The sequence below is a fragment of the Chanodichthys erythropterus genome, chromosome 18 (genome assembly GCF_024489055.1).
Source record: "Chanodichthys erythropterus isolate Z2021 chromosome 18, ASM2448905v1, whole genome shotgun sequence".
NCBI classification, from domain to species: Eukaryota; Metazoa; Chordata; class Actinopteri; order Cypriniformes; family Xenocyprididae; genus Chanodichthys; species Chanodichthys erythropterus.
In genome coordinates this window covers 37199012-37211951 of record NC_090238.1, presented here as the reverse complement: position 1 = coordinate 37211951, position 12940 = coordinate 37199012, and the positions used below count along the sequence as shown (strand labels likewise).

The 12940-nt window shown below is 34.4% G+C and overlaps 2 protein-coding genes across 2 annotated transcripts; one reads left to right on the top strand and one right to left on the bottom strand.

Moving 5' to 3' along the window:
* The first annotated feature begins 39 nt into the window (after positions 1-39).
* Positions 40-7233, top strand: crls1 (cardiolipin synthase 1). The gene is made up of 7 exons (XM_067367329.1): positions 40-707; positions 3747-3884; positions 3968-4097; positions 4473-4558; positions 4692-4760; positions 6896-6987; positions 7094-7233. Exons 1-7 carry the CDS (start codon positions 210-212, stop codon positions 7182-7184), a joined length of 1104 nt encoding a protein of 367 aa, XP_067223430.1. The 5' UTR covers positions 40-209; the 3' UTR covers positions 7185-7233.
* A 1465-nt stretch (positions 7234-8698) lies between these two features.
* Positions 8699-10345, bottom strand: LOC137006509 (uncharacterized). The gene is made up of 3 exons (XM_067367330.1): positions 10058-10345; positions 9337-9472; positions 8699-9183 (listed from the first exon to the last, which is right to left on the bottom strand). Exons 1-3 carry the CDS (start codon positions 10343-10345, stop codon positions 8699-8701), a joined length of 909 nt encoding a protein of 302 aa, XP_067223431.1.
* Positions 10346-12940: the final 2595 nt, after the last annotated feature.

Below are 12940 nucleotides of genomic sequence, written 5' to 3'. Positions count from 1 at the left end.
TTCCTTTAATACCCGCCCCTTTTTGACAACTGTCGCAAACATTCACACAGGCGGTTTGGAATACGGCAGGGCAAAAAACGTGGATCGACAATGAATGTCTTAAATATAAAGTAATATGAAGGAATTAATGTCGAAATATGCTGCTGGATGTTCGGTCAAACAGATCGCGGATATCTATCATCTACTTGTGCTGAGATAAAGCCGCTGACATGTTTCTGGCAGCTTGTTCAAAGAGCTGGTTCAGCTGTGCTAAAGGACACATACACAGACTGAGCGCCAGCACTGCTGCCACCTGCCACTCCGGCTGCAACTACAGAAGACCTGCAAACCTACAGCTGAAAAACACTACAGCAGAAGTCAGATGGCTTCAGAGGCTGAAGAGCAGATGCTGGACCAGCTCACATCTGGCCTGTGACTCCTATGGACCAGAAGTGGACCTTCATAGGGAAGTCAGTCAGAGAGCAGACCCTCCCACCTCAGTTATATGCAGATCTAAACTACACAAGCTTCATCTGCCAGTGTCCAGCAGTAGCTTCAGTGCTGCTGTCAGTCTGTATGGCTCTAATGGGTTTTGTACTGATGCATCCAGAAAGCCAGTCTGGGAAGAGAAAAGTTCTAAGCAGGATTCAAGGGAAAAGGAGGAAGTTCAAGGACAAGGAACCTCTTCCCCTCCAGCTGATGAGGGACACTTCCAGTTTAAAGAGCTGGTGAGTCAGATTTGACTTTTCACTCTCATTTTCACACTTGTTTTCTGAACTGTTTCAGTTCTTAGGAAATTATGACAGGGGTTTTCACTTTAGGGTCCAGGGAACTCCAGCAAAACAGTGAAAAATCAAATAAATAGGAAAAAAAAAAATCTAATAAATAATATATAAAAGTTAATCAATTAAATTAGATTGAAGGAAATGATCAAATTATATTAAAAAAAATTAATGATTAATAAAAAATAAAATAAAATAATAAATATATATAAATAAGTAAACAATAAAAATATAAAAATAAATGAATAATAGCTGATAAAACAATAGATCACTTTGAGGTTTTCAAACTGAACAAAGTTAACATTATTGATGTAATTATGATATTTAGATATTTTTTAGGGATGCACTGATATGAAAATTTTGTCCGATAACCGATAATTCTTTATATTTGAAAGCCGATAACCGATATATTTGCTGATAAATCAAAATCAAAATTTTTATTTCTTTTTTGAGTGCCTGATTAAAAAAAAAAAAAAAGTTTCACCATTAAAAGCCATTTCCCAGGCACACAATTATAATGTTTTTATTAGTAATTGTATGTAGCTTTATGAAAAACTTGTGCTGTACATGTTGTACTTAACAGCATTTCCCTGTTTGCGGTGATTTTACTCATATTTCAAGCAATTAAAATCCATAATGGCAGACAGTGCGCATCTGAAGTGTCTCAGCTGAAGGAAATCATCCATTATTTATCGGCTTTAAAGGATTAGTTCACTTTCAAATAAAATTTTCCTGATAATTTACTCACCCCCATATCTTCCAAGATGTTCATGTCTTTCTTTCTTCAGTCAAAAAGAAATTAAGGTTTTTGATGAAAACATTTTAGTGGACTTCAGTGGCCTCCAAACGGTTTAAGGTCAAAATGTCAGTTTCAGTGCAGTTTCAAAGAGCTTTAAACGATACCAGACGAGAAATAAGAGTCTGATCTAGCCAAACGATCGGTCATTTACAAAAGAAAATTTAACTGTATATGCTTATAAACACAAATGTTATATACACTTATAAACACAAATGTTATATACACTTATAAACACAAATGTTCACCCTGCAAGTGCTTCCGCTTTCCGTATTCTTCAAAAAGCTTATGCTGTATGTCCTACGCCTTCCCTATTCAACTTACGGAAAAAACGGAACTGGCACCGCGTTTGTTCTGTAAGTAGAATAGGGAAAGTGTTGACATACAGCATAATAATAATTAATATATCGGCCAAATTGTCTTATTGGGCCAATAACGATAACATTACAAATAAACATGTATCGGCCAATACCGATATGGTGACCAATACATTGTGTATCCCTAGCATTTTTTATAGATGTAGATTTTTTTTGGGAAAACAATAAAAATACTGAGTAAGAAAAATATTTTCAAGAAAATCAAGTTTGCTTTTAACATATACAGCAGTGACATTTATTCATTATTAAAGGATTAGTTCACTTTCAAATTAAAATTACCTCAAGTCATCCTAGGTGTATATGACTCCCTTCTTTCTAATGAACACAATCAGAGAAATATTAATAAATATCCTGATTTATCCAAGCCTTATAATGGCAGTGAACGGGACCAGTGAGTATGAGCTGAAGAAAGTGTCTCCATCCATATCCATCATAAACGTACTCCACTCGGCTCCGGAGGTTAATAAAGGCCTTTTGAAGCTAAGCGATGCGTTTGTGTAAAAAAAATATCCATATTTAACAAGTTATGAAGTAAAATATCTAGCTTCCACCAGACCGCCAGAATATGGAAGGCGGTCTGGAGGAAGCTAGATATTTTACTTCATAACTTGTTTAAATATGGATATTTACTTATTTACACAAATGCATCGCTTCACTTCAGAAGGCCTTTATTAACCTCCGGAGCCGAGTGGAGTACGTTTATGATGGATCAGAGGTGTAAAGAGTACCTGAAAACCATACTTGAGTAAAAGTACTGATACCTGATACATCGAAAATGACTCCACTACAAGTTACAAGTAACCAATTCCAATATGACTTGAGTAAAAGTCTTAAAGTATCTGATTTTAACAGTACTTAAGTATTTTACTCGTGCCGAATGTAGGCTCAGAGATGCACTAGTACTGAGAGATTGCCGGTGAAAATAAGAAACAATTGATTGTAAGATGGGAAATCAAGTTTATTTTCTAAAATCAAAATAAAACTGAAACACCTCAATGTTGCAATAAATCAAGGTCGAAACAAACTTTTAAAAGTCTACAAACTTTCAAGTCCCAGTTGAGCTCAAGTGCACAGAAAGTAAACCAATATCCTTCAAAATGGTCTTGTCGATATAGCGGCTAAATAAAACAATGTTAAGTAAAATGAAATAGTCAAAGTCTACTGTATGTGCTGGTTTGAGCCTCATCACCAGCTGCAGTCATTTCCTCATCTAATGAATCAAACATCTGCTAATGCACTCACATTCACGTAAAGTGTCCTTGTTGACAAGTTTGGGTGAGTAAAGGCAAAATGCACAAGATAGAGTACCTTCAATGCCCTTAGATGGCGATATTGCTTCTTTATAGCAGAAATAAACTGCTGCATGATGTAATTTGTAATTGCATTACTCATCACAAATGTATTGGACTAAAAAGTACATATACTTGCTCAAACATGTAGTCAAGTAGAGAGTAAAAGTTGCCAATATCTTTGATACTCAGTACAACTACAAAGAAGCCAAAAAGATACTCAAGTACAGTAACTAATTACATTTACTCTAGTACTTTACACCTCTGTGATGGATGGATGTGAATGGAGATGCTTTCTTCAGCTCATACTCATTGATCCCCATTTACTGCCATTATAAAGTATGGATGCATCAGGATATTTATTAATATTTCTCCGATTGTGTTCATCAGATCAACTAAGATAGCTTGAAGGTGTGCAAAGCTTGGGCTAATTTTCATTTGGAACTGAGCTAATCTTTTAAGTGTGTTAAATATGTTTTGTTCATGCATATTCATAATTTCATAAAACTTAATTTATTCACAGTATGAGAATCCATGGACGATCCCTAATTACCTGTGTATAGCCCGGATCGTTCTGTCTCCTCTCCTGGGATATTTAATCATTGAACAGTACTTCCACGCCTCTCTGGGGCTTTTTGTACTGGCCGGAGCAACAGACTTGGTAAGCTGAAGAGATTTATTTGAAGGCATAATGAACTGTGCTAAAGCTGATATTGTTTTATTGATCGATGGTTTCACTTTCAGTTGGACGGCTACATCGCTCGTAACTGGCCCAATCAGAAGTCGGCTCTGGGCAGCGCTCTGGATCCATTGGCTGATAAGATTCTCATCAGCGTTCTTTACGTCAGTCTGACATACGCACAACTCATCCCAGGTGAGACGATATGTTAATGTTCTGTCATGATTTATTCAGCACTGTAGCTTCATTTCTTTAAAGAGGACCAAATGTGCTTTTATTCATGTTCATCTGTCTTTAGTGTGTAATGTTGCTGTTTGAGCATGAAAAAGATGCACAAACTCCCTCTATATCATATTATTCTCTATATCAGGGTCAGTGTTTCTGAAGTTTTCTTCTGGGAACAAACATGTCACAATATTCCTAATCTTAACAATTCATATGCAGAATAAAGGGGCGGGAATCACAACACACTGCTCCAGCTGACCAATCAGAGCACATTGTGCTTTTTTTTTTTAGAAGGCGGAGCTAAACTCATTCAGGACTCTAAACTCTTGTTGTTTTTCCTCAAAGCTCCACTGACGGCACTGATCATATCCAGAGATGTAGCACTGATCGCTGCGGTTTTCTATGTGCGCTACAAAACTGTTCCTCCTCCAGTAAGTCAAGAAGTCGTCAGATTTATGATTCATCATTGCACATGTTTATTGTATTTTATGTGGACTGTCTTAGTCTGTGTTTTACAGTTCATGAAGAAACACTGTTTGACATTTGTGTTTATTTCCTGCGCAGGTAACACTCAGTAAATTCTTCAACCCCTGTTACACCACTGCCCGGCTCAAACCAACACTCATCAGCAAGGTGGATCAAAACATAAAGATTTCTCTCATCATAAAACCTTGTTGTAATGCACATATGCTTTAAGTAATGTATCAGTTTGTATTTCTACCAGTATCAGATTTGAATGACTCTGAACCAGAAATATATAGACATTTTAGTCAATGCTGATAGCAGGCCTGTCACAATTATTAAAGGTGCCCTAGAATTAAAAATTGAATTTACCTCGGCATAGTTGAGTTCAGTACATGGAAATGACATACAATGAGTCTAAAACTCCATGGTTTCCTCCTTTTTATGTAAATCTCATTTGTTTAAAAGTCCTCCGAAGAACAGGCGAATCTCAACATAACACCAACTGTAACGTAACAGTTGGGATCATTAATATGTATGACCCCAATATTTGCATATGCCCGCTCATGTTCAAGGCATTAGACAAGGGCAAAACGTCTGGATGTGCACAGCTGAATCATCAGACTAGGTAAGCAAGCAAGGACAACAGCGAAAAATGGCAGATGGAGCAATAATAACTGACATGATCCATGATATCATGATATTTTTAGTGATATTTGTAAATTGTCTTTCTAACTGTTTGTAGCATGTTGCTAATGTACTGTTAAATGTGGTTAAAGTTACCATCGTTTATTACTGTATTCACGGAGACAAGAGCCGTCGCTATTTTCATTTTTAAACACTTGCAGTCTGTATAATTCATAAACACAACTTCATTCTTTATAAATCTCTCCAACAGTGTGTAATGTTAGCTTTAGCCACAGAGCACTATCAAACACATTCAGAATCAAATGTAAACATCCAAATAAATACCATACTTACGCGATTAGACATGCTGCATGACGAACACTTTGTAAAGATCCATTTTGAGGGTTATAGTAGCTGTGTGAACTTTGTTTATGCTGGTTAAGGCAGTCCAGAGCTGGGGGCGGAGAGCGCAAGCAATTAATGGGGCTGCAGCCTGAATCGGTGCATAGTTAATGATGCCCCAAAATAGGCAGTTAAAAAAATTAATAAAACAAAATCGATGGGGTATTTTGAGCTGAAACTTCACAGACACATTCAGGAGACACCTTAGACTTACATTACATCTTTTGGAAACACGTTCTACGGCACCTTTAATTAATCATCGAATCATGGTTATTCGATCTAATCACAAATAATTGAGATACCCGCAATAATTGTGCAGCCATTCAAATTAGGGAAATAATAGTGCCTTTATATTATATTATATTATATTATATTATATTATATTATATTATATTATATTATATTATATTATATTATATTATATTATATTATATTATTTATATTATATTATTTATATATTTCTTTGAAAATGTATATTTTTATTAGTGCCGTCAAATCTATAAATCATGATTAATCACATCTAACATAAGTTTGTTTACATAATGTGTACGTATATATATATATATATATATATATATATATATATATATATATATATATATATATATATTTATGTGTGTGTATATTATATAAACAAACTTATGTTAGATGTGATTAATCGATTTTTGTTTACACACACACACACACACACATATATATATATATATATGTCTATAAATATGTGTGTATTATGTAATAATTATGTAAGAATACTGTCAAATCGATAAATTGCACGATTAATCGCACCTAACATAAGTTTGTTTACATAACACACACACACATATTTATACACATACATACAATTTATCGCACAGTTTATCAATTTGACAGCATTATTTGTTTTTTTCTGTGAAAATTAATATTTTATAAACAGTTATTTACATAATATTGTATTTAATCAGTAATTATATAAATATTATTAGTTTTTAATGCATTAGAGTAAATCATATAGGCCTATTTTATTATTTCCAAGTACAAAAAACATGCATTATGCTTACATTGTAAATGAGATGAAAACTAAATTAAATTGTTAATCCAATTATTTGTTTGACAATTAAGCATTAGCACAAAATTAACCAATATGATGGTCAGTTATGTAATGTTTTATATATATATATATATATATATATATATATATATATATATATATATATATATATATATATATATATTTGTAAGATGGTAATTGTTTGTAAAAATGATAAATGATATGTGAAAAAGGAATGTGTGTGTTTCAGATCAACACGGCAGTGCAGTTGTTTCTGGTGGCGGCGTCTCTGGCGGCACCGGTGTTTCACTACACAGACAGTGTTTTTCTGCAGTCGCTGTGGTGAGATTTTACTCCTCCAATCACAATCACATCCTGATATCAAACATTCATCATCACTCACATTAATTATTCAATCAAATGAAATGGATGTGTGTTCTGTTGGCAGGTACATTACCGCACTGACGACCACAGTATCTGCTTACAGCTACTATCATTACGGTAAAAAGACGGTTGAGGTTCTGAACAAATCAAAGTAGTCGTACAGTCATCGGCACAGCTGGGATTTGACCTTTGACACATACATTTGGGAATCATTGGAATAATCAGTGATTGTGCATAATGGAAATGAATGCCACGGTCTTACTCTTGTAACTGAGGCACTTTAGTCTGTATAAAGTCAAATATTATTTTGATTACAATGTTAAATTAATGTGGTGTCACTGCTGATCAAGATATGATTTTCATCTTCACAGGAAACATTTTTAAAATCATTTTAATGAACTATGGGTCAATTTTGAAAATAAAAAAATGGACATCAAATGCACAGTTGTGTTTATAATGTGTTAAAAAGTTTAAAAAGAAAAAGATTTCAAAGTAGAATATATTGTAGTGTGACTAGATTTGTATTGGTGTTTAACAGCCTTTTACTTTAACATTTTACAGACATTAGAATCACAGTGTACCATTTCCTTTAAGGAGAAATACAACTATAGATAGATAGTCTAAAAGTAGAAAACATTCTGATTCATTGCTTAGGTATTTATATACATGAATATGAGGAGCAAAGTCCAAATTACACAAGACTGTGAACTGCAAAGAATAATCTGCTTTCATACTGAAGTAGTTGGTTTAGAATCAGTATACAAATCGACCAGCTGTTTTAATTTGTCATTAAATATTTCAATGTTATAATCAAATCTATTAAAGTGAAACTTGTTATTCATACTGTACTAGTTTTAAAGGACAAAAATATAGGTCTATTTATTTTCTATAATTCTCAAATTACAAGGTATACTAGTTTGAACATTAACATACATTTTGTCTAAATTATATTATAAATTACATATTTTTTTCTAAATTAAATACACACATATATATGCATACACACACACACACACACACACACATATATATATAGTGTGTGTGTTTTACTGTTAATTTATATTTGAAAATATATATAAAGATTTTTTTTAATGCATTTGAGTAAATCATATGGGCCTATTTGCATTATAAATTTTACCATATAGTTAATCTTTTTTATTATGCTTACACTGTAAGTGACATGAACAAAACAAAATTAAATTGATAATCACTATTATTATTTCACTATGAAATTGTTAATCACAATTAATCATCAGCACAAAATTCATGATGTGACAGGCCTGTATAAGCATCTGAAATAAACTGATAGGAGATTATTTTCATATTATTGCTGATTAAAGCATCTGAATTGTCAGTATTATATATCTATATTCTTTTGTGTTTTAAATCACCTCTCGATTCTGTGTTCTTATTTTAATTTGGTCTTGTTGAGCACATTTATGCATAAAAACAATTATTAATTATGCAAATGTACAAAATTCTGGTCTTGCATAGCAGAGCTTCACATCCGGCTATTTTGCAGGAAAGGATTTGAAATATACAACTTGAACTCAGAGAGGATTTTTGGGCATTTTTCCAATAATTTCCTCTTCACAGCTGTATCTACTGTAAGCCAGGCCTCATGCAGCTGTGTGCAGAATAAGGTAAGTTCCTCCACTCCTTTTGTTCTTTATGGGTTGGAAAATGCTGGATTGGGGATGGAGATCAGCCTGGTTAGATTTGGGTTCTCCACTGGTTGTTTCTTACACTGTTTATACAGGCAGAAGCTCAGTGTGGCCATGATCGCCATCAGGACGCCACACACCACTAACAGACTGTGCAAATACAGCTCTGTGTTCACACCCATCCGGACAGAGGCGCAGGTAGTAGATTCAGTTGTGTTCTGTCTTTCTGAATGATTTTTAAGCACTGTTTCACCCATTATCATGGGACTTTGTGTTGGAGTTTTGGTCGTGAACTTTGTCTCCTCCGTTGAATTTAGAGATGGATGTACTGTAGGTGTGATTGTTGCTGGTTTTGATGCTGTTATACTTGATTCCATAGTTGTAGATGTTGGATTGTTGACTGTGGTAAAGAATGTAGTGGGAACTGGATCGGTAACTGCACTCGATGGCATTGGGATGGTGTCCTTGCTTCCATAAAATACATCTATAACTGCATATGTAAACACAGTTCATTTGTTCTTAATACCTCACATTTTTTTAAAGCAAAACACATACATTGAATTGTGATGTGTTAATTATATAATTTAACATTTAATAAAATACGTGTATAGCATTAAAATAGTATAACAATGCATTTCCATACCACATTTAGTATATGGGACATCTCCAGGCTGAATGAATTTACATGGTGGTGATGCTGCATTAGTGGGGTCCTGTGGTCTCACACAGACTGCACTCCACAAAAACATCACAACATATTGTGACGCCAGATGCATGGTCTGTTGAACAGAGCACTTCATTTCACTATAGACATTTTAATGAGAAAAAAACTGAAAGCAATATTTTAGCAAGAAATAATGTATTTGAAGTGTTCTTCTCCTCAGGATGTCACCATCGTCATCAAATATGAGTCAGATGTGAAATTCAAGGTCAGTGAATCAGACTAAAAATGCCTGAAACTTCTTCATTAATATTTCAAGCAGAGCTAAAGGCTGTTTGAGATTTTCATAACGCTTTAGGATGATTTGTACTGTTTTTTTAAATGCATTATGGAGCATCTAAACATACTTTGTTTTGAATTGCAGGGAATCATGAACACATGCAGGTGAAATGTGATGAAGAAATCAAACAACTTTCTGAATCTATGTTTTAAGTGGTCAGCTGTCACCATTTCCAGGTTAGTTGCATTACAAGAGTTTCTTTTGTGTTTTCTACTGCTAGCATCATGAAATGTACAGAATACATAATAAAATGGCTATCTTCTTCAGTTCAGACACATATTGCATTGATTTGCATTTTATTCAATTATGCACAGCACGGTAAACCTGTTTAAGGAGCTTCTATGAACATAATGATCTACTCACACAGATCTTCTTCTGTCTCAGGTTTTTATCCAGCGTCAGAAACGGCATGAGCGCTCGCGTCGAGCTGAAGTTGCGGTGATGGTCTGAGTGTGAGTTTCTCTGGACGGGTTCAGGAATGCAGATGTCGAGTGGGAGGAAGTTAACCGGTGAACGCCGCTGATATCTGATGAGGTTTCTCACATTTGACCAGCCTCTGTAAGAGAGACGGCTGATAGTTCCCATGTTTATCCCGCTCAACATCTGCATTTCTGTTAAATGAGCTATTTGTGAACACAGATTATTATACATGACTAATGAGTGTCATCAGGTGAGAGTGTAAATCTGTTGTTTAGGATGGTGTGTTTGTCTGGTGGACATGTTCATAAGTCACGTGTGTGAGGGAGTGACCCGGCACCATGCTCACCCCGCACGGACCTGCATTTTTAACTGACAGTCTCCCTGATAACTCTTGACAAATGAGTTCTGTGATGATGCAATTCTCTTTTCCACTATGGGACGTTTCAAATAAAGTAAAATTGATACTTTTAAATAACCTGCAAAGAGTGAAAGTGTGCAGTTGTGACCTGTTTCTACACGATTTCACCCCTTTGTTGACTTTTGTTGCTGTTATGTATATAATTATATTGATTTAGTCATGTCAAAAATATGATTTTGATATCTTGCCACCAACATGCCATAGGTTAAAATATTTACAGTGTAGGCCTACTATAACATTTTTAAAGGTTAGTTCAACCAAAAAATTATTTTTCTGTCATTAATTACTCACCCTCATGTCATTCCACACCCGTAAGGCATTCATTCATCTTCAGAACACAAATTAAGATATTTTTGATGAAATCCGAGAGGTTTCTGATACCAGAAACATAATTACCACATTCAAAGTCCAGAAAGGTAGTAAAACATTTTTTTAAATAGTCATCAGTGGTTCAAGAATACTTTCTGTGTGGAAAAAACAAAACAAAAATAACGACTTCATTCAACAATTTCATACCTTCCCTGTCAGTGTTTTTGTGCACAAAAAGTATTTTCTTTCCTTCATTGGGCCAGTTGTTCAAACGTAATCTTATCGGATTTCGGCTATTGGATTGGATCAAATCTTGAAAATGGGTTGTTCAAAAGGAAAAAAGGTTTCTGAAATCAGATTAGATCACGGAATCCAATCCTAGTTTTAATCTGGATCAAACCTTCAGTTTGTGTTGTTCAAAACTTGTCATAACTTTGATCCAAAAAAACAGGATTATCCCGATCCCAAAAGGGGGTAGGATTTCAAGGTGGATTCCAGGAGGAAAATGTAGTAAAACTTTAAAATTGGTCAAAAAATACAACATTTTTTCATGTAATATACATACACATTTTTTATTCTTGATTAGTTTAACTGTTAAAGTAATAAATTAGGAGTAGACATTAGCCTACATATTTAGCCTTTCGGTAACCTACTCTAAAGTAAAAAATAAATTTTGGTGCCATAAAACAATCCCCAAACAGCTTTAAATATCAAACAAAAATATATATTAAATTCAAAACCCATATTCTTTCTATCAACATGTCCCTTTAGGGGCTCCGTAGAGCACTGGAAATCCAGATTTGGTAATCTGGATCAGGGTGATCCAATCTAATTTTTGTTTGAAAAACCAGCACAAAAGTAAGATGGATTACCTGATCCTGGATAGCAAAACATGGGATTTCCAAATCCAGATCATTCCGATCCAGATTAAACTTTTTGAACAATTGGCCTATTAAGGTTGAACCACTGTAGTCACATGAACTGTTTTAAATATGTCTTTAGTACCTTTCTGGACCTTGAATGTGGTTATTTGGTTGTTTTCTTTTAGGGATCAGAAACCTCTCAGATTTCATCAACAATATCTTAATTTGTATTCTGAAGATGAAGAAAGGTCTTACAGGTGTGGAACGACATGAAGGTGAGTAGTCACATGACTGACTAACCCTTTAATGCCTGAAGGTCAACACATTCATAATGAGCATACATGATAACCAAGAAGTATTTGTTTGTGTAGGTCACACATAATTTGTATCTAATGTAATTCAAGTGCAGATTAACCTTCTGAATAGACAAATATAACCTAATAGTTGTTTATTATATTAACTTAATTTTATAATACAGTAATGTCAGTTGGTTTGTTTTGGTGGCTCTTTATGATCAGTGTATTGTGTTCTTTACTCAACAGAGGGCAGCGTTGCTTCATTTTGGTCCATCTCAGCAGCAGCTTCTCTTCTTCATTTACCTCAATGTATGGTAGAACTGGATGTGCTGCAGTATATTTAAACACACATTAAAATGTGTTATTTTCATCTTAAATGAGGAATATACTGTATTTGTATATGCTAGAGATTTGGAGGTTCCAGCAAGCATCACAATATCAGCGAATCACATTTTTTCATGTCAACAACAAGAGTATATAAGTTTATATGGAGGTAGTAAACACATTTAATGGATGTAATACTCTTAATTAACTAGCCAACATATTTTTTTTGTTGTTGCAATGACCAAAAAATTATTCGTAAATAATAAATGTCAGAAAGATTCTGACAGGTTCTAATGTGGTTTAAAAAAGATCCAATATTAATTTGAGGTTTTACAGTAAAACAATAACTGGTGTCTATGATGTTTTGGCGGTAGCTATGGTTACCATGGTCATTTTTTTGTAAAGCTCACTCATTGGACATGCTTAATCATCACCACATCCACAAACACAAACATGCCCACTCACACACTTACAAGAAGACTCGTTCACCTCATGACCTGAGCCAGAGTTCATCCTGAACGATCCTCAGCCTGAACTAGAATTATGCTACGTAATATTAGTGCTTTTTATCAAGGTCAGTTACTGATAGCACATCTGATGAGTCTTCTCATGCCAT